The 25,859-nt window shown below is 39.9% G+C and overlaps 1 protein-coding gene across 6 annotated transcripts in view; it reads right to left on the bottom strand.

Moving 5' to 3' along the window:
* The window catches only part of LOC126279309 (calcium release-activated calcium channel protein 1-like), a 492,320-nt gene that overhangs the window by 69,570 nt on the left and 396,891 nt on the right, over positions 1–25,859 (bottom strand). The window contains exon 2 of one of the 6 annotated variants that reach the window (XM_049979670.1): positions 11,475–11,619. The exons of the other annotated variants lie outside the window; for them this stretch is intronic. Within the exon in view, the coding sequence (XP_049835627.1) occupies positions 11,475–11,594 (120 nt within the window). The 5' untranslated portion in view covers positions 11,595–11,619. The remainder of the gene's footprint in view (positions 1–11,474; positions 11,620–25,859) is intronic. 6 annotated transcript variants of the gene reach the window in all.

Here is a 25,859-nt window from a genome sequence, read left to right on the forward strand (position 1 = left end):
TATTTGGAACTGATCTCCTTATTCACTTTGATCCATCGCCTCACCTCCTGTCATCTGCTTTAGTGCACTGTGCTTCAGGTACACATATTGCATGTTCAGTCACTGCCTCAGCTCCCCCTCCCCCTGAGCCCTCCAATGATACCGAACTAGTTCCCTTCAAATGCTCTTCTCTGGTGAACTGCCTCACCACTAATCTCTCTTGACTCCAATCCAAATCCACTGTGGTTGATGACCTTTGCACTTGCAGCACAGAACTGAATGGCATGGCTAAGCATGCCCTTGCTGATTTGCAGTTCCTATTAATACTCAGGCTTTTTGCACATGATGCAGTTATCCAAAATGAAGTAATGTCTGACATGAATTGCAAAAATATTGTCAGATCTTGATGAGATTTCAAAGTGCTGGAGAGATGGGCGATTTGCTTTAAATATTCAGAAACGTAAAATTTTGCTCTCCATAAAACAAAAAAACATGGTATCCTATGACTACAATATCAATGTTACTATTGTAATCTGGCATTCATACAAATACTTGGGTGTAACACGTTGTAGGAGTATGAAATGGAATGATCACATAGGTTCAGTTGTAGGTAAAGCGGGTGGTAGACTTTGGTTTATTGGCAGCATACTGAGGAAGTGCAACCAATCTACAAAGGACATAGCTTACAAATTGCGTGTGAGACCAGTTCTAGAATATTGCTGAAGTGTGTGGGACCCATACCAAATAGGACTAAGAGGAGATATTGAACATTTACAGAGAAGGGCAGCACAAATTGTGACAGGTTTACTTAATCCATGGGAGAGTGTCACAGAGATACTGAAGGAACTGAATTGGAAGACTCTTGAAGGTAGTCGTAAACTATCCTGAGAAAGTTTATTAACAAATTTTCAAGAACCGGCTTTAAATGATTACTCTAAGAATATTCTACAATCCCTTACATATTGCCTACATGGGGGATTGTGAGGATAAGATTCCAATAATTACTATACACACAGAGGCATTCAAACAGTCATTCTGCCTGCATGCCATACAAGAATGGCACAGGAAGAAACCTTAAACTGGTACAATGGGACATACCCACTGCCATGCACCTCACAGTGGTTTGCATGGTATAGATGTAGATGTCTACATTGCTGTATCTCAGCACCAGTGATCTGCCTCTTTCAACTCTGGTGAACCCACCTCATCCAAACTGATGCCATCTCAGGTTAGTGACTCTTGTGTGCTACCAACTTCTGCTTGAGATGTCCCCTTGTGTCCCCTTGCCATGTTCATCAGTTCAAAGGACTGTGATTACAAATAGGACAACACATAAAATTGTCATGACAGATGACCCTCAGTGCTTCATAAAGCACACCACATCTCTCCACACAAACTATGCTCATTAGGACTGCAGTGGAAGGACTCCTGTGGGCAGGTACTGTTCCACTGCCAGACAGTAATTGGTTGTCCCCCATACACTTAGTTCCCAATAAGGATGGCACAGTGTGGCTCTGTGGTGACAATTGTTATTTTCATTCACTTACCATAATACACAAGTATCCTATCCTATACATTCAAGACTCTACCCAACTATTTAGTAGAGCATGCATTTTCAGAGTTTTGTACTGCCCTGAGGCATATTTCACAGAGGAAGATTTCTCTGTTGTTCTTTCTCTAGATTGTCACACAGATGACAAAATGGTAGATATCGAAATAGACGACAGAGGGATAGAGAAACTATTAAAATCGCTCAAAAGAGGACCTGATTGGATACCAGTTCGATTTTACATAGAGTACGTGAAGGAACTTGCCCCCTTTGTTGCATCGGTGTACTGTAGGTCTCTAGAAGAGTGTAGCATTCCAAAGGATTGGAAAAGGGCTCAGGTCATCCCCATTTTCAAGAAGGGACGTCGAACAGATGTGCAAAACTATAGACCTATATCTCTAACGTCTATCAGTTGTAGAATTTTGGAACACGTATTATGTTCGAGTATAATGTCTTTTCTGGAGACTAGAAATCTACTCTGTAGGAATCAGCATGGGTTAAGAAAAAGGCAATCGTGTGAAACCCAGCTCGCACTATTCGTCCACGAGACTCAGAGAGCCATAGACACGGGTTCCCAGGTATATGCCGTGTTTCTTGACTTCCTCAAGGTGTTTGATACAGTTCCCCACAGTCATTTAATGAACAAAGTAAGAGCCTATGAACTATCAGACCAATTGTGTGATTGGATTGAGGAATTCCTAGATAACAGAATGCAGCATGTCATTCTCAATGGGGAGAAGTCTTCCAAAGTAAGAGAGATTTCAGGTGTGCCCCAGGGGAGTGTCATAGGACCATTGCTATTCACAATATACATAAATGACTTTGTGGATGACATCGGAAGTTCACTGAGGCTTTTTGCAAATGATGGTGTGGTATATCGAGAGGTCGTAACAATGGAAAATTGTACTGAAATGCAGGAGGATCTGCAGCGAATTGATGCATGGTGCAGGGAATGGCAATTGAATCTCAATGTAGACAAGTGTAATGTGCTGTGAATACACAGAAAGAAAGATCCCTTATCATTTAGCTACAATATAGCAGGTCAGCAACTGGAAGCAGTTAATTCCATAAATTATCTGGGAGTACGCATTAGGAGTGATTTAAAATGGAATGATCATATAAAGTTGATCGTCGGTAAAGCAGATGCCAGACTGAGATTCATTGGAAGAATCTTAAGGAAATGCAATCCGAAAACAAAGGCAGTAAGTTACAGTACGCTTGTTCGCCCACTGCTTGAATACTGCTCAGCAGTGTGGGATCCGTACCAGATAGTGTTGGTAGAAGAGATAGAGAAGATTCAATGGAGAGCAGCGCGCTTCGTTACAAGATCATTTAGTAATTTGCAAAAGCATTACGGAGATGATAGATAAACTCCAGTGGAAGACTCTGCAGCAGAGACACTCTGTAGCTCGGTACGGGCTTTTGTTGAAGTTTCGAGAACATACCTTCACCAAGGAGTCAAGCAGTATATTGCTCCCTCCTACGTATAACTCGTGAAGAGACTATGAGGATAAAATCAGAGAGATTACAGCCCACACAGAAGCATACCGACAATCCTTCTTTCCACGAACAATACGAGACTGGAATAGAAGGGAGAACCAGTAGAGGTACTCAAGGTACCCTCTGCCACACACCGTTGGGTGGCTTGAGGAGTATGGATGTAGACGTAGATATTTATAAACACCTGTGGAACAGAGTGACACACCAAAAAAAGCCTTGATCACCCCCTTTGACCTTTGCAAGTTTAGATACATGCCTTTTGACCTCAGAAATGTGGCACAAATTTGGCAATGTCACAAACTCACTTCTCTTAAACTGCTCTTACTGCTAGGCATACCAAAACAACATTGCCATTTTCTATGTGTATAGTGTCTATTCTTTCTGACATGTTCAAAAGAACCAGACACCATGGGGAATCGTGACAGCCATGAAGAATGAAATTTCAAGGAGTTACAAATATCAGCTGTGCATGGGACTTTGATATAAATCAATGGGGAGAGTTGAAAATGTGTGCCCAATGGGGATTTGAACCCAGGATCTCCTACTTACTTGGCAGTCACTTTAACCCCTGAGCCTCTGAGGACAAAAGAATTAGTGTGGCTGTGCGGACTTAGCCCAAGCACGCCCCCCAGCAGACACATTCTCAACTTACTCCACACACTACGAAAGTAGTACTCCCTGCACAATAATCTCAATGCTTGTGGCAAGGCCTGTTCCCGCATGAGTTCGAGCATATGTGTGCACCTGCACAGAAATGATCCTTGGATTGTGATCATCATAATTATATGTGTATGATGTGTGTTCTTTTGAACATGTCTGAAAGAACAGACACCATGGGGAATCATGACAGCCATGAAGAATGAAATTTCAAGGAGTTACAAACATCAGCTGTTTATGGGATGTTGATAGAAATCAACGGGGAGAGTTGAAAATGTGTCCTTCATCTGAGGGACAGTTTGCATGCATGAGGCCACACCCACCCACTTCACATCTGATGCACAGTCCCCATTCCAGATGAGGTGGATGCAGTTGGAATAACAGTGACAGTCAACCTAATGGGATGCTCAAGATACATATGCCCCCTCTTTGCTGCTCCTCCAATACCGACATCTCCCCTGCTGGGCCAATTCACACATGCTCATTGACCAGCCCATCCTCCTTACTGGATTGTGGACTATACCTTCTCTAGTCCAACTGGCATGGACCTCCCCAGCTTCATGAGAAACGGTCCACCCGTGCCTTCCATCCAAGGCATGGTGGTTATGCCACCTCGCACAATCAACCAAGAACCATTGAGCCGCCTACAATACCCCTGTATTCGACAATGCCCATTTCCTCTCCTCCGTGCTCTGCACTCTCCAGGGGGAGGAGGTGGGTTTGGAATGAGGAGTACTCTATCTTCAGATTCAGTGAGCTTTGGAAAATGATCAGACTTTAGTTGTTTTCACATGCTAAGCTTTATTTTTGTGCATGAATGAAAAGTGTTTGATGTAAATGTTGATTATTTCTATCTGGAGACTTATCAGCATTGATAGAAAATTCACAACATTATCAAATATATATCACATCCATATTCAGAGATAGTCTATAACAACACCATTTGAGTGTGTATGTGATGCATACAAAAAAAAAGTTAAACGCAAAATGTAAACGTCAGTCCTTCTACCCCTTCCCCCTAGTCCCTTCTTTCCTCATTGTATTAGTAATATGTACTGATATATGGAGAGCTTAGCTGTTTCATGAGATTATGTGATATGTGTCTGTGATAGAAGACACTGATAATTGTTTGCAGTTTGCAAAACTTGTTTAAAGACTGTTCAGGATTCTATCTCACTATGTAGACATACATGAATGTTCACAAACAGAGCTAATTTTGCTGTTTTTATAGTGCATTAACTTGTTTGAACATGATTGTACATTAACTTAGCATATCATTTATCATTTCTTCTTTGCCAACCCTTGCCTACTTACAAGCTATTGTGAGTCTTCAAATGCTGATTCTGTTCTTATAATCATTAAGTATATACATTTTATGATACAAACGTTTCAGAGACATGCATTATTGTAATCTGCACAGGTGATTACTATTTGGGTCAATCAAAATGTATGCTCAGTGAAAATGAGAAAACAAACCATTATGTAAAAGTACAGAAGTCATTACATAATAAACTATAATTTTATGATTTTCTTAATTTTAATACTGAACTGATATTGTAATAATTACGATATTATACTGATTTTGCCAGGGACAAGAAAAGGAATTGAACATAACATTGAAAGAACCCTTGAAAACATTCACTTAGATTAATTCAGAAATACAGCCTGAAATATAAACCAGTTAGTACTCCCAAAAAACATGAAAAGTATAAGAGGTTATTGTAGCACATCAAAAGCATATTGGTATACTGTTATGACAGCTATAACATCTCTTTTAGAAACAGCACCCTTGCATGCACGTAGGAGGGGACAGTCAAATGAAAACCAAACCCTTGCCACAAAAGTAATCATCAAATGTGTTAAGACATTTATCCCACTGGGCTACAAGATGATCAATTCCTGTTTCACAGAACACAGTCGGCCACTGTTGGATCCACAACCACACCCACTCTCTCACTTACTCGTTCGGCTGAAACCGAAGTCCATGGATGTCTTTCTTCAGGTTGCCAAAGATGTTAAAGTAACACAGTGAAAGATCTAAGCTGTACAGAAGGTGTGGTTCTGGATCTGTAAGTGGCTGACTATGTTACATGAAACAGGAATTAATCATCTTGTCTCCCAATGGGATAACTATCTTAAAGTGTGTGGTAATTACTTTTGAATAGAATCATTCCACAGTCACGTTGTGGTGGGTGTTTGGATTTCATTTGACTGTCCTTATATATACAGAGCAAGAAAAAGTAACAAATATTATCAAAGCGCTCGAAAATAAAAATAAAACACAATATTTTATTTTAAAACATTTTATTTCACTCACTTCAAAAAAAGCCTAAGACAAATAGCAACTACTTACATGCCTCATCAATTGAACCCCTATCTTCAGAGGGTTTCTCTACATCAGTAACTACAAATTGTTGCAATGTGTGTATTGGCAATGTGGAGCAGGGGGAGGGTTAGTGTATACATACACACATGTTTATGATGATAAACAATCAAAGCATGCTTCAAGATTTCAGTGCTTCATTCCACATGTAACCAAGAAGTTGAGCAGGCAAGTCTGTCTGATAATTGACTGAGAAATGGGTTTATTTCTCAACAGAATTGGGTGAAAATATGATAGATAAAAATGCAAAATGTCCATGACTCATCTGTAGTTAGTTAGTTGGTGGTGCATAGATGTGTATAACAGCTCAGGAAATAATTGTTCCAGCTTTTGAGCGACATTTTGTTCTTTGTCTAGTGTAAACACCATCTACAAACACACACACACACACACACACACACACACACACACACACACACACACACACACACAATCCAGTCATGATGACACTGATTTTTGAGACCTTTATATTTGTCTATCAGCAGTGCTAAAAATTTTAACTCTTGAACAACAGAATCTGTCTTACAATATATATTTCATAGCTGTGTCTTCCCTTACCCACTTTTTCCTGTTCCTCCTGGTAATTCCATTGCTTATAGAGCAACCCCTAGTTTTTTTAAGGTCTTTTGCATTAGAAGCTCATGCCTCACTATTAAAAGTCAAAACTGAAAATACACACTGACTCTAAACTTTCCATTTCAGACACAATGTACTTTTTAACCTTTACAAAATATTCTGGATCATTTTTATTCTGTTATCCATTCATTTGTTTCCTCATCTGACCAACATACAGAAACTCAACAACTGGTGCTATGTTATCATTGTTAATTTGTGCAATTTTGTTTTAGATGTACTGATTGTAAATTATTGTGATCTTATTACAGTTGCCTTTCAGGTATACTTTTATACTTGCTTATAAAGTACTTCCATTAGTTGTTGATGTTTTATCTGCTGTAGGGGCAATCCATTTAATGTTATTAGCAAAGTTAAGGTGTTTATATAACATATTCTCTGGGAGTAATAGATCGAGCAAACAACTGCCGTGTGTGTTACATCTGGTACATGGGGCATTATTGAAGTTACTCCCAGTATCTAATTATCTGTGATTGTTTAAGGATGTGTATGTGTGTTGCTAGAAATAAAAATTAATTCTATATGCTTCAATTCCTTGTATATTATTTTATGTGGCGTATGAGCCTTACCCATATAATTGGTGACCCCAACAATGAAGAAATGAGTATAATTCTGAACAGTTTTTTTTTTTTTTTTTTGAACATTTAAATGTGATGCCTCAGCAATAGAAGACTCCCACAAGCAGTTGTAAACCATCAATGATGAGAATCAGGAAATTCATAACAAAATTGAAGGTTTGGAGCTCTTCCTTTCCACAATGCAAAAAGTGGACAAAGTACAGTGCAAAGAATTGAGTACTAAAACACTACACAACTCCACATTGGTTTAATCAATGCAGACAGCAATGGAAACTGCACATCTCTATCCAGTTGATCTTTCAGGTAGGCCAGGAGGTGATGTTAAGGCAGATTTGACAATGTGGGTTGCTCTGGTGATTTCTTCTGCGTTGTGATCATACTCAGGAGGAATGAATAGCCTGCTTGTTGATTCAAGTGGTTCTTCCATACTGTGCTTGCTGTTTACGCCTGACTAATAACAAATTTGGTTCATGTTCACAGAAAATACTTTCATGCACCCACAGGTTACTGTTGATTATGGCCAATTGACATGAATGACCAGCAATTTAGACCAGCATTGGTTTTGGACATTATTGTGCACCTGCTACAGCATCAAATTTACCTTGCTTTGAAAGCTGAATTAGTTGTTCACTGCATGAAATTGCCATACTACAAGCTCAGAGAAGTGCTTTATCAAGAAAAAGGAAGTGATGAAATCCCTTTTGTATTCTGATGGCATGTACAAGGTACAACAGTCCGCCTCTGTAGGTCAGTGGTTAGCTGCTGCTGGCTGCTATGCAGAGGATCCAGGTTCAATTCTTGATACTACCAGGCATTTTTCCTTGGTGTGAGGACTGTAATGGGGTGCAATCAGGTGCTTGATGCCAATTGAGGAACTACTTGAGTGGGAATTAGCAGCTACAAAGCCATGAAATCTGACAACAGCGAGGAGAGCAGTTTTCTGACCCCACACCCCTCTGTACCACATCCAATGACTCCATTGGCATAGGATGATGTGGCTGTCAGTCAGTCCCAATTGGCCCATCAGGTCTAGAATTCAGAGCCTGTTTTCCCCAAGGTATGATAGACACTATTACAGTTTTGGATAATTTGTTGTTGCATATTTGGCAACACCACTTACCACTTAATTATGCAAGTAGCATTGGTAGATGATCAGCTAACAGTCAAGTTGGTAAAAGTGTCCGTCAAAATATATGCAAATTGGAGTTGCCAGCAACTGTTGCTTTGATGCCATCAGCAGATGACATGAAAAGTGACCCCAACCAGTAGATGCCAAAGTTGCCTAAAGAGACAACAGTTGACTGCTGCACCTTCATGCCACTCCTCTGACAGAGCATTTTTAAAGAGTTCCAGAGTTCATGTGCCAAGATGCTGGCCATATTGGCTCAAGTGCTGCAACAGCAGCAAGAAGGAGAAAGTAAAGAGCTGTGATCCTCACGCACTACAATGCTGTACTTCTACAATTACCAGCAATCTGGAGTCAACTTTGATAATGTTTGTTGGTACCACAGGCAGCAGGCACTGAAATACACATAAACTTGCATCCACTCAAATTATGACTGTGGTCTTGATTAAGCACAACAGATTGCATGTTGTACAAAAAGTGACACCCGCCATGGATGCAAGATAAACAACAGGTGGAACATCAGCATGCAACTGTAGACAAACTGCACCACGACAGGTGATAGGTCTGCAGGAGCGGTTGAATGTGTACACAAACTCTACAAATGCTACAGCTGCCAGCACACCACACTGCACTTGTACATACCAGACAGGCATATGGGCAGGACCTTCCTGATTGACAGCAGCTGATATGTCAGCATGCTCCCAGCCTGGTGCCCACCTGACAGTAAGCCAGTTGATAAAAATTCACATCTGAAAGCAGTGAACAACTTGATGATAGCCACCTATGACCACTTAGGCTTCACCATCTTCTTCATGCAGACATTTATTGTCATTGAACCTATATCAGGTACCATCGTCCTTGCTTATTGTGCAGTAATTGCAGATTTGAGGAAAACATGACTTCAGAATACACGAGACAGCAGATGGGGACACTCTGCCTACAGCATAACACAGAGAATAGAAAATGCGAACTACAAGACACAACAGAGGAAATCTCTGACTGATTTGCAGACACCAGAAAAGCATAATGGCATCAAACATGTCCTTGTGCATCATGTCCTTGGCCAACCCATTTTACAGCATGCCCCCAGAATTGCCGCAGAGAAACCAAGGTTATATCTGAAGAAATGCTCCAAGTTGGGATATGCTATTGTCCTGACAGTCCATGGTGTCTGCCTTTGCATGTTGTTCACAAGAAAGATGGTTTGTGGTGCACCTATGCTGATCACTGTGGCTACATGCTAGGATAGTTCTAGGCAGATGCCCAATACCAAAAATTCAAAATTTACCTGTGCATTAGCCAATGGCAACAGTTTTTAGTGTCACAGACTGTGGCCCCTTCCAGAATCCCAAAAACAATGGTAATTATACCCTTTCGCCTATCTTAATTTTGGATCAAAAATGATACAGGCATGTATGAAGTCATAAAGGAGCTTCTGTTTTCCTTTGTACACCATTATGAAAGACTAGTGCACTCACCAAATGCCCAGCAACAAGAACAATGTGTGGGAATTGCGTCATCGGCTGCACAACTATAGCATAGTATTGCATGAAGAGAACTGTGTCATTGGTAAAACAAGGGATACACAGTTTTGGCAGATGACAATCATCTGTTACCAGAGGAGATAGCAGCTCTACATGCCTTTCCAAAACTGACTGACTACCAGCACTCACAAAGTTTCCTGGGAATGGTCAACTTTTATTGCTGCAACTTCTGAGCAATGGCGATTATACAAATGCCACTTACAGGTGAGCTCACAGGACATGACATCACAGGGTGATGCCCCCTCAACTGTCCCACAGAAATGAAAGAAGCTTTTCACAGTCTTCATATGAGCCTAACTAGCACAGTGGTCCTCATTCCCCGAGCTCTCCAGCAAGATTTGACCACATCCACATCAGTCCTGCAGGTCCTCTTGCGCCTGTGGATGGCTACAGACACCTTTCCAAAACAGTGGACAAATGTGTTTGATGGGCAGAAGCTACACCCTTTGTAGACACTTATGCCTATAACAGCAAAAACCATCACCACCACCTACATAGCACAATTCACTTGCCCTCTCCATGTTACAACAGAACAGGGCCAACAATTTAAATCTAGTTTGTTCTAAGAATTGTCCAATTTATACAGCATCCAGCATCATAATACAACAAGTACCACCCTGCCAGCAGTGCAAAGGTAGAAAGATGACATGGCATCTGATTCTAAAGGCTGATCTCATTTTCAATTGGAAGAAGTGGACAGAGGCACCTCCCTTGGGCCTTTTAGGTCTTTGTACAATCTACAAGCCTGACATCAAATCATCGTTAGCAGAAATGATGTATGTGGAGCCGATACACGCTCTAGCAGTCTATTTTTACATCAGCACCACAGCCATCTGCAACACAACTGCCACAGTCGGTGTAACACATCCAAGATCACTTAGGCAAAACATGTTGTCTTCCTGCTTTATGCCATGGTGAACACCATGCTCCGAACAAATCTCATTAAATTGCCACTCCAGCCACTGTACACTGGAATTTCAATGAGGAAACCATACCACTGAGATCTTGCAAATCAATCCAGCAGCTGACTGTTGTGTGTGTTATTTCTGGTACAAGCAGTATCTTTGAAGTTACTCTCAGTGTTATCTGTGTTTATTTGTGGATGTGGATGCCTATTGCTAGAAATAAAAAGTAATTCTGTAAGCTTTAATTCTGTGTACATTTCTTTATGTGGAGTGCAAGCCTTATCCACAGTTTCATTAACACATATTGCTTCTCCTTTTCCCCAGTTCATGAATATGAAAACATCATTTAAGATGATAGCTTCTTCAAACTCTGGTGCATTTTCTGAGCTGTTAAATGTGTCTATGTGCCACCAACCAATCAACTGTCTTTGCATGGTTACACTTCCTCAGTTTTACTTGTTGTTTTCATCCTGGAATTTTATGTTTTTGTATTATTTGATGAAAATATGCTGTGAAAAAGAAGTATTGAATAACATGAAATTCAATTTAAGTAGTACATTAATGGTGCATGCAGTTCATCTTCAACATCTGCCTGTCATAAACTAAAGGAAGGTACTCACATTATAAAGAGACCCTGTAAACCAGGGTGAATTGTTGTTGCCAGAATATTGCCTTGAGTAAAATGGGAAAAAAGTTGGAGCTGGCTTTTTCAGTATAGCAGAAGATGATTTGTCTGACATTGCAGCTCCTAGTTCAGCCAGTCACCTGTAAACGTAAATCACAGGACCTATGGGAAACTTTGTCTCTCTAAAACAAATGAGTAAGTGGTTTGAAAAAAATAAATATACATATAATTCAACTAGACTGAGATGTATATATTAGTAAGATGTTAAAAGTCATGGTATTACTTTACAGAAGTTCTAGTAATTGCTGAACACAATTATGTGCAAAAGATACTATGAGTCCTGAATTTATGGGAGAACTGGGCAGCAGCTGAACTAAATTGAATGTTTTTGGCTCTTTTTATTAGATATTTTACAGTAGACAACTGAAAAACGATTTCCATGTACTATTTGAGCCAAGTTTTAAATATATAGTTACATATATCATTTATAATTATGTTAAAACTTAAGTTCTTTCCATTTCTCTGTCGATAAATATTCAACTAATAACATGACTAAGGATTTACAACTACTTTGACATCAGACTAAAGAAAGAGTACTAGCTTCATGATGTTATTTGAGGTGACTGTGGGCCGCTGTCATTTTGTGTTAATGATGTTTTGTGCACAGAAAACAAAGCATGTCACCATTTAATTTGAAATGTTCCATTATTTGCTTTCTGGATGTCATTCACCTCGTCTTACAGTTTCCTATGGTCTGTTAGATTCTGCATTGTTATGATTAGCTCTTCTTCTTCTCTTACAGATTCATTCCCTGTGACTGGAAACTGTGGTCATATCCCCATTACCCACCCTTAGTTTATCTGAATGTACTATTCTTAAAGACCAACTTCTGCCTATTTTAAATATCATCTATAAATATGCTTTAGGTACGTTATTACATGAATCTGATTTCATGTTTAAAAATTGCAAGTATGGCTATGACTGGCTAGGTCAATTGTTTCTCACATTGGAGAATTACAAGGATTTAGTGCCTCTAATAGAACCATACCTCATATGGCTGTGTGGTGTTACAATTAACCTTTGGGTTGAGAACTCATTTGTTTTTCTATGCCAACTACAGTAAGGTATGTTTTGACAGAGGGCACGACATGTTACGGTTGTTCATTTTATATTCACAAATGAAGAATGGGATGAATGTATAGTTTCCTCTGTGGAAAGCTTGCCTTCATTGTTCATTCTTCTGGCTGAAGTATGTTAACTGACCCCACATAGGAAACCTGTGTTCAGAATTCTCAGTTTTCCCAATAAATTATGTATTTTCCTTTTGAGTGTATGTGGACTCTTTAACCTTCCTTAGTGACCACAATGAACTGTAGAGATATATGACTGTTTTCTCACCTTGAACTGTGTCTTTACACTGTAATAAGTGAACTGTTTCTTTACACTGTGACAAGTCTCATCAGAACCAATAAACTCAGCAGCAGTGGATGGGCAGCATACTACTGAAGTGTTCTGTTCTTCTGGAAGGTAGAAATGGGAGACTTCTTGCACACAAAGTGATATGCATAAATAATTTGAGTATTGGAACAAATGAATGTAGATATGTGGACTCAAATGGGTACTATTTTAAAGGGGAATGCTATCACATGAACATATTTGGTAAATGCACAAATTGCTACATCATTCCATCCCATTTCTTTTGTGTAATATCTTATAAAAGACATTTTCTGTGAAGTGCAAGAACACATTTTTAATAATTTGCTCATCCACTGTCCCTGAGCTCAAACATTTTTCACAAAACTTGCCACACTGTAAGAATACAGAAACTTGCCACAATATGAGAACACAGTTAAAGTTGAGAAAACAGTTATCTACTAATAGGCCATAACAAATGGTTCCTTAATAATAGAAGAAAGAGAATCAGTTATGTAGAGAAAGCCTAAAGCATTTTTACATTTTACGAGGTGCAGAATTGTAGGTTTAGAGCTTACTGCACACCTTTAAAGCTTACTGCACTTCTTTGCACCTGTTTGATAGCAGGTTAAACTGTGAGTAAATATTACCATTATTTTTCCAAGATAACACTACTTCAGAGATATTCATTGGCTACTGAATGTCTCAGATTGTAAGTGAGTCATCCACAAAGTCATTAATATGTGAGAATGCTTCATATCAACGTTAATAGTCCATAGGGGGAACAGCCAGACTGATATGACTTTGTTGAAAGTAGAAGGAGAGATATTTGTACTTGATGAAATGTCACTCAATGGGTGTATTGAGGGACTGTTTCAGGCATGTATCTAGCCAACCTGCGATATCAGTGCTCTTGCCCATCAGTTCCTCTCCTGTACTGTTAGCTTCATTCTGAGAAACTATTAAGGTCCATAACATTACTACCATGTATTTCCACACTGTAAAATTAAACTAATCCATATTTTAATTATTTTTTTATTATTTTCAACCAATTGCCAAACTTGATTGTTTCTTTCCTTGTTGATTGTGGAGGTGAAGAATTTATGATAATAATTTATATCTTAGTTCAAATGTGTTAGTACCTTTCTTGTATTCTTGTAGTTGTGCATAGCAACCAGGCTTATGAGATTTCTTCTTAATACCATCTATTTTCAGTATTTCAGTGAACCAATATTAAGCTTTTTTATGTTTCATATTTATTTAGAACACTTGTGTGCTGTTCACATTTCTCCTTGGTGCATGCGTATCACAAGTTGCATTAGGTAAATAATTACCACCAATATACCCCATGCACTGCAGACTATGATTCTCTTAATCCAGATCCCCCTCCATGAAACTCTGTACAATTTTTTCACCATTTCATATTAATATTGCCAGTGTGTTAAATATCCATCACAAGATTAATTGCAAATAATATCTTTTTAAATGTACAAATACAGGACAAAAGTTGATTCAAATAGTCAGTCGAAAATCTGTGAATAAATGCTGAGCTATATTATATCAGTAGCTTGGCGTTTGTAGTTAAAGGATGCTTTATGCTAATACAAGACAAACATAGAGATCAGGCCGTTAATTTTTCAAAATCTTATTACTCATACAAACTAATGTGGACACTGACCTGAGGTCAGATCTATTTCCAACTAGTTTGAATCAATGATGGCTGCATGATGGGACATAAAGGATAATGAAGCATAATTTAATAATGGTAATCATCAGCTGACCTGTTTAGGAATTTCACTGTTTCCAGTTTATTCAGCAAGAAATTCCTGCGAAATGTGCAGAAACATCTCTAATCAGTTGAATGACCTACTAATAATCTAGTACTAGACATTCTGTAACTTGTGCTTGGAAAAATAATATATTTAAGGGTGTTCTGTGCAAAAAGTGCCCCAATATAAGTGTACAAGGCTTTTGCAAGTGCAGTAAACATGAAAAGAAAAACTAAAAACTATGAGTCCTGAAACAAAAAGGTCAAGAAACAAGCATGTTACAAGTGGAGCAACAGACATGGTAACTGTATACAGTGCAACAACAGAAGTATTAACTTTAAAGCATGGTATTAATTATGAGAGCTAGTTAGTGAGTAAAGAAGACAGTGTGGTGGTTATCGACTGCAAGAGTTGACCGCATCATCTTTGAGAACGAAATTCTTTGAAAACTGTTGATCTCAGTGTGTTCTGAACTCTGTATTCGAGCGGATGTGTTTGTACCGACATGAGCAGAATAAAGCTAGTTCATTATAAACGAGCAAATACTTAATGTTGGGTTCGATATTACCGTACGTAACATCTCAATCCCCACACTGGTGACCCTGATGCTCACAAACGCCGCTTGTGATGCCAGAAATGTGTACTGGAACATCGCCATGGATAAACAATGCGGCAACCTTTTGTCGGATTTATACGTCCATCGACTTCGCATAGCGCCGCATCTGGATGCAGTGTACAGGAAGTGTAATTAGTGTGTAAATTCCCGACTCTTGTGTGAATTGTGCTTTTTGGTAACTTTCGTCACCCTCACACACATTGACAATGCGACCGAGGTGCACACGTCGTCCGTCGAAACCTGCTCAACATGTCGGTAATTTCACTTCTGGACAGTGCAGTGCTCCTTCACTGATTAATTTGGACTATTTTGACTTGCTTTTGTGTAATGAATTAACTTTGTGCAATGCTTCAATATCGGACAATCATGCCAAACAATGGACTGCAACAAATGGGGACTATGTTGCAAATCCCAGTTTGCACGAACTCCGAACTACGGCTAAATCACATGCCTGGTCGAATTCACTGGAACAATTTCATCAAGGACATGCTACCGATCAATGAAAATGCACCAATTACACCGACGACAATGCCGGCTGTTTCTCAGTGCAACACTGGACGTGCCACGCCTCCCTCTACACAGCACACGAGCCGCACGGACTCTGCTCGACCGCTACCGACAGCGATGTCACGGCCGCCGCCTGCTGGCTCACTGACCTCGACCCAGTCAAAACAAACAGCTGCACTACATACAATCCCACCATGGCTATCACATCTGCATCTTGTCAACAACTCGCCGACACTATGCACGCTTACCGCCCGGGCATTCACTACTGGATCGCGCCCGCATCTTGTTCACCCACCCCAGAAAACGATTTCAGCCGTATCAGTGTTTCATACAGCAGTTAACGTGTTCTCACTCCACCTCTGCCGAGTACTGAGTTTCACATTCGTGATCGCACACATGATCTCTTCTACTCGAACTGTTACGTCAATACTGTGCCGCCGACCTTGTCTTGTAAGCCAGGTTACCCTTGATAGAGACATATTCTGATTTCGACCCCATTTTACTCAGTGATACACATCAGACTGCTTCATGACATATATTTTCGCCTGAACAACTGAAACAGCTACATGAGCAAATTGCGACATACAACTTGTTGGTACAAGATCAGTTACACATGCTGCAGCCGACACCGACCGAGAACGACATGCAACGAGGTGCTCCTGTCATTGTTCTGCCTCTGACTGCTTCCGATCTTTCACCGTTACTACAAGCTACAACTAATACCCTGATGATCACACTACATGGATCTATGTCCCAAATGTCACAACTTTCATCATGACGCCGCCTCAAGTGGAAATTCTACGTTACTGATGTGATACAAGCAACTTATTTACGCAGCTGCCACCTTTCCTTGGTAGTTCCGGACACTTTGTTTCTGTACTACAGCATAACCAGCCACATTCCAGTGCCGCCTGCTTTGTGCCCTCTTCACTACCTCCACAATGTATGACCAACACATCTGCCATTTCTGCTTCACCGAGTGAGCATCTTTCCGCTCCAACACACGACGTGCAGCAGTTTCGCGCGAGCAGCTTGCAGCCTTACGACTCGACTGCAGCACCGACAGTACACACGCAGCTCCAGTTCCATCAAACTGTGTTGCCTCTCCACCACGGACCAGTAGTTCATCTGCCAATTTGACTTCTTCATGTTCACAGTACATCTCATCGCCTTCCTGCTCTGACCATGGTTTCGCCAACCACGTCCGCCTTCCACCACCTCTTGCCGTCGCCATGCCTCATGCACAGGGCTCACGGCCACACCCCCCAACCTTCGATCACAGCTGTTTCGCAAATCAAAACACTGACACTGTCAACTCTGCTTGGAACATCCTGCCATCTACCACTGTAATGCTCTCACTGTCCACGGACTCTGAGGTGACGCTTCCGTCTACACTGAAGTCATCTGCCACCAATGTCAGTCATGTGCAGCTTGCTGTTTTCTCCCCTGCTGCGACATCAAGCGCCTCTATAACTCTGTCATTACCGCATGCGTCACTCATCCAGCATCTCTTACGCAACCTGTTAAGCCACAGCATGCTTGGTCCTTTATGTCGTATGGACAATAACAAACTGATACCGCACATGTTGCACTTACCGCAGTGCTCGCTGGCAAATACTTTGGCAATACATTGGATTGCATCTTTGACGCATACCGCGCCTTTGATCGGATCAAAACCCACTGCACCGCATGGCCTCGGCACGACGATGTTCTCCCCACCGACACGCTGCCGCCTTCTGCTTCCACTGTGCCATCAGCAGCATGGCATGGTCAACCTGTGGATGCCTTCTGCGCCTTCCCTTCGATGGTCGTGCCTACCAAGACATCGAGAAATGGTCTGATCGCGCCTCGCACTAGCGCCTGCCGCGACACGATTGGTCACGCACACCTGTGCCATCAGCCGGCTGCATGCATACACGCCTCATATCACCCTTACTGTGATCTGCACTGCCGTCGGGGGCTCTGAGGCGGTTATCAACTGCAAGAGTTGACCTCCTCATCTTTCAGAACGAACTTCTTTGAAAATTGTTGATCTCAGTGTGTTCCGAACTCTGTATTCGAGCGGATGTGTTTGTATTGACATGATCAGAATAAAGTTAGTTCATTACAAATGAGCGAATACTTAATGTTGGGTTCAATATTACCATGCATAACATCTCAATACCTACAACAGAAATTTTCTTCTCAAAGAAAAAGCCAAATAGGTAGGAAGAATTAAATTTTTAGAATGAGAATAAGAGAAACATCAAGGAAATGAAAAACCCACAAATATTGAACCTTGTTAATAACCCTGAATTCAACAGCATTCAAAAATCTGATAAATAAAATGCAGAAACAAAGAGTGAAAGTGATATGACCATAAAAACAAATGAGCTGACAGTGTCCAATATCATGTTTGTAATAAATATATTTGGATGAAGTGAAATGGTCAGAAATGAGAAAAACAAGGTACTTATTTTAGCGTCCAGCCAGAGAAGAGAATGTAGATCATTTCTATAGGAGAGCACCATTAAAGGGAATCACAAAAAAAGTGTGGTAAACCTAACAAAAACTTTCATATTAGATGATAAATTAGTGGTAATAGAAGATACAAATGAGACTGGTAATCCCTTTCAAAAGATTAAGTAGCATTTGCATGAAACATTAGAGAACGTACTGAAACTTAGTCATAAAACCAATATAATTATTCAACCTATCCCAAAACAACATGATGTAAAACATCTACATTCAAAAATAGAGGCAAAAAATTGCCATTTGGTACAGACAGTCAATGAGTTAAGAAATGCAAAAAAGAAGAATTACTGTTAACTTTGGAATGGACAGATTAATAGAAACAAATTTTCTGTACAAGGCTTCCACTTAAACAGAGAAGGAAAGAAACAGATATATGAAAGACTGGCTTCTCTTGTTAACAAGAATAAAGTAATAATCCCAAATGTTAATATCAAGCCCCAGAAAATCATGGACAGGGAAATAAGAAAGGAGAAAGCAAAAGGCATCAGAAAGACAATGACTAAAACAGTACAAACTACAATTAATAAGTGGCTTTTGGGGAAAAATGGCAAAAAATAAAAATAAAATAATCAGAACAGTGCAAACTACAACTGAAGAAGAAAGTAGATATCTGAGAAATAACAATGATCTAGACCAGAGAAACTATCCAGAGGAAAGGCGAGAGCAAGATGTCAACCAGTACAACTATGAATATGTTTCATTTGTCAAAACTGTTGTCCCAGTACTAAAAAATTATGTGCTGTTGTAAGACCTGTAGTCTCAATGGAAACAACCACTCAAGCTTCAGAAGAAACTTCAACAGGATCTGCAACAACCTCACAAAGATCAACAACAACCTCACCAACAGCAACTGCAACCACTTTAGCATCACCACCAAACACCCCGGCAGCATGCCCAATTAGAAATACAATGAGGTAGCCAAGTCATCTGAAGGATTTTTTATTGCTGAAAGCAGCACCTACAGCAGTTATAAATAACCAGCATCTAAACTGAAGGTAAGGATACTGTAGATAGTCCCACAAATTCAGGATTGAAGATCTTTCACCAAAATATTCAGTTATATACAACAAAGTTGAAAATTTAAATGTACTACTAATGCATGAACTAAAAGATAGTTCTGTAGTATGTGTGTTCTGAGTACTGGCCTGAAGAGACCTTAATAAATCTGTCTCTCTACAAAATTTCTCTCCGATTGACTTCTATTGTAGACTGGGTAATAACTATAGGGGAGTAGTCATATTCATCAAGCATGATACAGAAGTTATCAATGTAGCTAATATGACTCACCAAAATTGTGAAAAAGACTTCGAGATGGTAGCAATAAAAGTTCCAAAATTAAATTTGATAATAGCCACAGTGTACCATTTCATGTCAGGAAATTTTGAGGTATATCTAGAAAAAATTGAATCGTAATTGCAGCAAGATGTGAAGTTATAATTTGTGGTGACTTTTAATGTAGGGTTTATCAGTAACTGTTAATGGGAAGCCATTCTGGTCAGTCTCAGCTAATCACTTAATCTTACTGTCACAGCACATCGTACAACGAGAATAACATCAACCAGTCAGGCAGCCTAGGATCAAAGTCTGACTGATAAAGAGAAATTTAAGCGGTCTGTAGAAGTATTCAATACAGGATTCAGTAGCATAAAGATTTAATAATGACCTTCACCACTGAAGGAGAACAGGCAAACAACCTACTTAAGATTAAACACAGGATCTTCCATCAGGAAAGCACAAACATCTTTAATTCACTACTGCACAGTGAAAATTGGCCTGCCATCTATGAAACATAAAATCAGGATACCAAATTCAACATATTTCTAGAAAAACTGATACAGCATTTTGATACAGCCTTCCCTCTAAAAATGATAAATATAAAAAATAATGCAAGAGGCAATGGCTGGATTACCAAATGAATTAGAACTTCCTTCCAGAAAAAAAGAGAAATTCATCAAATCTGCAAAGAAAATAATGTGACAGTAGATACGAACAATCATTATAAAACATACACAAAAATTTCACAAAAGGTCATAATACAGGCAAAAAGAGCACGCAATGATAGGTGTATAAAAAGGTCTACAAACAAAGTAAAAGCTATGTGGGATATCATGAAAAAGGAAATGAGCAAGAATATGAAAACCAGTGAGAATATTGTCCTGTTACATGACAGTAAAAAGATGACAGAACCAAGTGAAACACCAAATGCAGTATTACTCAAGAGCTACTTCACTGGAATGGTAGAAAATTTAATAAAAATGAAACAATGGAACTCCATGTAGGAATATCAACAATCTAGAAAAAGATAGACTGCTACTTACCGTAAAGAAGACACATCAAGTTGCAGACAGGCACATTAAAAGACACTCATATGTAGCTTTCAGCCACAGCTTTCGTCAGTAAAGGCACACACACACACACACACACACACACACGCACACACACACACACAAATCAAGCACACCTCACGCACACACAACCACCAACTTCAGCATCTCGGGGCCGAGATGCTGGAGTTGGCAGTCATGTGTGCCTGAGGTGTGCTGTGTGTGTGTGTGTGTGTGTGTGTGTGTGTGTGTGTGTGTGTGTGTGTGTGTGTGTACTAATCAATCTTTTCCTACATTGTTAATAAAAACTAATTTTGTTGGAAATCTGCAACCAGCAGAAAACGAGATCAAGAGCTGTAAATTATCTATCTATGTTTGTGGATCATGGAATCAAGGTGGAAACAATAAAGGCTGTTACCAAACTAAAAACAACATACCGAGGAGGAGCTGATGGCATACCAAGCAGAATCTTACAACTCTCTTTCAAAAATATTATCGATCCCCTCATTCATATATGTAACTGCTCTTTAGGAATGGCTATCTTTTCTAATCAGCCAAAAAGATCCGAAGTTATTCCAGTAATCAAAGCTGATGTCAAAGATAAAGTAACAGACTATTGCCTCATTACATTAATATCATGTATTGTACTGGAAAACTAATGCACAATAAGTTAACAAAGATTATGAACAAAAATGGAATATTAGCCAGTCCTCAACATGGTTTCAGAAATAAGAAGTCAACCAAGACAGTAATCTATGAATGCATAACCACTGTTTTAAGAGCCATACACACACAATCATATGGGCCCATCCCATTCCAGATGCACATTTCACAGTTACCACAAATGTGAACGACACTGCAACACGCACTGATCTGCATAACAAGTGGCCAGGGAGATACAGCCCCTCTAATTCTTCTTGTGGAAACTTACATACTCTCATGGCAAATGGTCAGCCTTTGACTGAGAACTCCTTGCTGTTTATTAGGTGGTGAGATACTTCCATCAAGATACTGACTGCCATCATGTGATAGTGTTTACAGACCATAAACCACTAATCAATGCGATATTGCACCCACTGAAAGACGTCACCCTTGATGCTTCTGACAGCTGGACATTATTGCTCAGTACACTACAGATATATGACACCTGCACGGTAGTGACAGCCTATCATGAGTCAAAGTCGTCTCCCTCCATTTGATTACAAGAAGCTAGCCACCAACTAGTGTAAAGACACTAGTGTGTAAATTCCCGACTCTTGTGTGAATTGTGCTTTTTGGTAACTTTCATCACCCTCGCACTCCTAGTCAAGTTATGCCACAAATTGTGGAACCACAATACCGGCCTACAAATCAAACTACCCACTGTCCCAGGGACTGAAATGCCGATTCTCTGTGAAGTGCCCCTTAACAGGATTTGGCTGTCAATGCCACAAGAAATGCACCTTGCAATTTTCGATCAACTCCACACCCTATCTGATCCAGGTGTCAGAACCACTGTCTCCAACTCCTTAAGGAACACTTTGTGTGGCCCATCATCAAAAAACAAGACTGTACACTACGGCAATGCAGTAACGTCAGAAGCCATACACAACCACAATTAGGTAAGTTTCAAATTCCAAAAACCCACTTCTGACATGTGCTTAGATATTTTGTGAGCCTTCTACCAGAGGCCTTCAAGTACTTACTGCTAATAATAGACAGAGCATTCCAATAGGTGGAAGCAGCTCCCCCCTCCCCCCCCCCCCTTTCAAGGACATCGCAGCAGAGTCCACTGCCCACCTGTTTGTAGGAACATGGGTTGCATTTTCGGACATGATAACTACTGATCACAGCCACCAGTTTGAGTCAGCACTCTTCGGCACCCTGTGTAATTTCTGTCAAACAAAACATAATTGCACTATAGCATATTACTCCCAGAGTTACGTTTTAGTCAAGCAGTGGCACAGGACTCTCAAAGCCACCATTACGTACCACAGTAGATTGTGGACTGAAGCTTTGCTATGGGTACTATGCAGTGTCCGAACCATCTTCAAAAGCTTCCTGCCGACTTTGCTTTAGCCATGCGAGAACCTGTTTGTATGGACCTACCAATAATAGTTCATTGAGTGAAGGACCAAATTAGTCTTATCCACAAGCCCCCTCCCATGAAGTACTTGATGCCCATGGTCTTCATACATAAACTGCTCTTCCATTGTGAACATGTCATGCTATGGAACAACATGGTTTGATTGGCACTATAGCTGGTCTTTACAAAATTCCCAGTGAGTGTGGTGATGCATATATTGGCCAGATGACACGAACTGTTCAGGAGCATTGTATAGAACATGAAATATACACCTGTCTGTAGCAAATGTTAAAATCAACAGTAGAAGAACACTGTATTTCCATGGTAAACTCAATGGAATACATTTTGTTGTGGTCTTCAGTCCCGAGACTGGTTTGATGCAGCTCTCCATGCTACTCTATCCTGTGCAAGCTTTTTTATCTCCCAGTAAGTACTGCAACCTACATCCTTCTGAATCTGTTTAGTGTATTCATTTCTCGTTCTCTCTCTATGATTTTTACCCTCCACACTGCCCTACAACAGTAAATTGGTAATCCCTTGAAGCCTCAGAATATGCCCCACCAACAGATCCCTTCTCCTAGTTAAGTTATGCCACAAATTTCTTTTCTCTCCAATTCTCTTCAATACCTCCTCATTAGTTATGTGATCTACCCATCTAATCTTCAGCATTCTTCTGTAGCACCACATTTCGAAAGCTTCTATTCTCTTCTTGTCCAAACTATTTATCATCCATGTTTCACTTCCATAGATGGCTACACTCCATACAAACACTTTCAGAAATGACTTCCTGACACTTAAATCTATACTCGATGTTAACAAATTTCTCTTCTTCGGAAACACTTTCCTTGCCATTGCCAGTCTACATTTCATGTCCTCTCTACTTCAACCATCATCAGTTATTTTGCTCCACAAATAGGAAAACTCCTTTACTACTTAAAGCATCTCATTTCCTAATCTAATTCCCACAGCACCACCCAATTTAATTCGACTACATTCCATTATCCTTGTTTTGCTTCTTATAGCCTCCTTTCAAGACACTGTCCATTCCGTTCAACTGCCCTTCCAGATCCTTTGCTGTCTCTGACAGAATTACAATGTCATTGGCAAACCTCAAAGTATTTATTTCTTCTCCATGGATTTTAATACCTACTCCGAATTTTTCTTTTGTTTCCTTTACTGCTTACTCAATATACAGATTGAATAACATCGGGGAGAGGCTACAACCCTGTCTCACTCCCTTCCCAACCACTGCTTCCCTTTCATGTCCCTCGACTCTTATAACTGTAATCTGGTTTCTGTACAAATACTAAATAGCCTTTCGCTCCCTGTATTTTACCCCTGCCACTTTTAGAATTTGAAAGAGAGTATTCCCGTCAACATTGTCAAAAGCTTTCTCTAAGTCTACAAATGCTAGAAACGTAGGTTTGCCTTTCCTTAATCTTTCTTCTAAGATAAGTCATAAGGTCAGTATTGCCTCACGTGTTCCTGTATTTCTACGGAATCCAAACTGATCTTCCCCGAGGTCGGCTTCTACTATATGAGTTGTCTAAAGAAACATTAGACCACTGTAATAACGAAAACTAATAATAATAACTTATCACATATGTGAAACCCACACTAATCAGACGATGTTAGCATATTCTGATTTCTTCAACATATAACATTGCTTCACTGGAGTAGGAATGAACGTTATGAAATAGTGAATTTCTAAAGCTCCAATCACTGTGGAACAGAACAGTTGAAAGTAGCTCCAATAGTGGAAGAAAAAATTCAGTGGGAAGAGACTGAAGTTAATAAGGGGTTACTGAAGTACGGGTAAGCAGGAGAGTGGGAGAGTAGTTCATGAATGGTAGTAGCAAAATAAAGACAAATTCAGGTAACAGTCACACTAATTAGAGTAATGATATGCATAAGAACTAAGATAAGCTACCCCTTCTACTAGTCATCTGCCGTGTACTTCATTCACAAGTGCATGACTCGGGTGCTGACCTGTCCCATTGGGTACACTATAACATTGCACTTTCAATAGAAGGAAAGATGACTTGCATATAGACCACCACAAGAAGAGAAAAGATATAGTGGGAACATCCCCTTGCTTCACTCACACAGTGCAGGCAGTTTATACTGTACCTGTATTGTATCCTTCTATGAAATCACCTTATGTATTTACTTCTTCAATAATAATATTTCAGTAGTGGTACTTATTGCTATAAATTACATATCAGTGAAATAAAATTGCAATTAACAAAAGCTACTGCAGACAAGTCTATCTGAGACCCTCCAGTATCTCCAGGCTTCTTCCATGTATACAACTTTCTTTTATTATTCTTGAACCAAGTGTTAGCTATGATTAAGTTATGATCTGTGCACAATTTCATCAGGTGGCTTCCTCTTTCATTTCTTAATACCATTCCATATTCACCTAGTACGTTTCCTTCTCTTCCTTTTCCTACTATCGAGTTCCAGTCACCCATGACAATTAAATTTTTGTCTCCTTTCACTATCTGAATAATTTCTTTTATCTCATCATACATTTCATCAATCTCTCTGTCATCTGCAGAGTTAGTTGGCACATAAACTTGTACTACTGTGATAGGTGGGGGATTTTGTATCTATCTTGGCCTCAATAATGCGTTCACTATGCTGTTTGTAGTAGCTCACCCGCACTCCTATTCATTATTAAACCTACTCCTGCATTGTCCCTATTTGATTTTGTGTTTATAACCCTGTAGTCACCTGACCATAAGACTTGTTCCTCCTGACACTGAACTTCACTAATTCCCACTATATCTAACTTTAACCTATCCATTTCCCATTTAAAAATTTTCTAATCTAACTGCCCGATAAAGGGATCTGACATTCCACGCTCCGATCTGTAGAACACCAGTTTTCTTTCTCTTGATAACAATGTCCTCATGAGTAGTCCCCGCCCGGAGATCCAAATGGGGGACTATTTTACCTCCGGAATATTTTACCCAAGAGGACACCATCATCATTTAAGCATATAGAAAAGCTGCGTGCCCTCGGGAAAAATTATGGCTGTAGTTTCCCCTTGCCTTCAGCTGTTAGCAGTACCAGCACAGCAAGGCCGTTTTGGTTAGTGTTACAGGGCCAAATCAGTCAGTCATCCAGACTGTTGCCCCTGCAACTACTGAAAAGGCTGCTGTCCCTC

The sequence above is a fragment of the Schistocerca gregaria genome, chromosome 1, assembly GCF_023897955.1.
Source record: "Schistocerca gregaria isolate iqSchGreg1 chromosome 1, iqSchGreg1.2, whole genome shotgun sequence".
Lineage (NCBI taxonomy): Eukaryota > Metazoa > Arthropoda > Insecta > Orthoptera > Acrididae > Schistocerca > Schistocerca gregaria.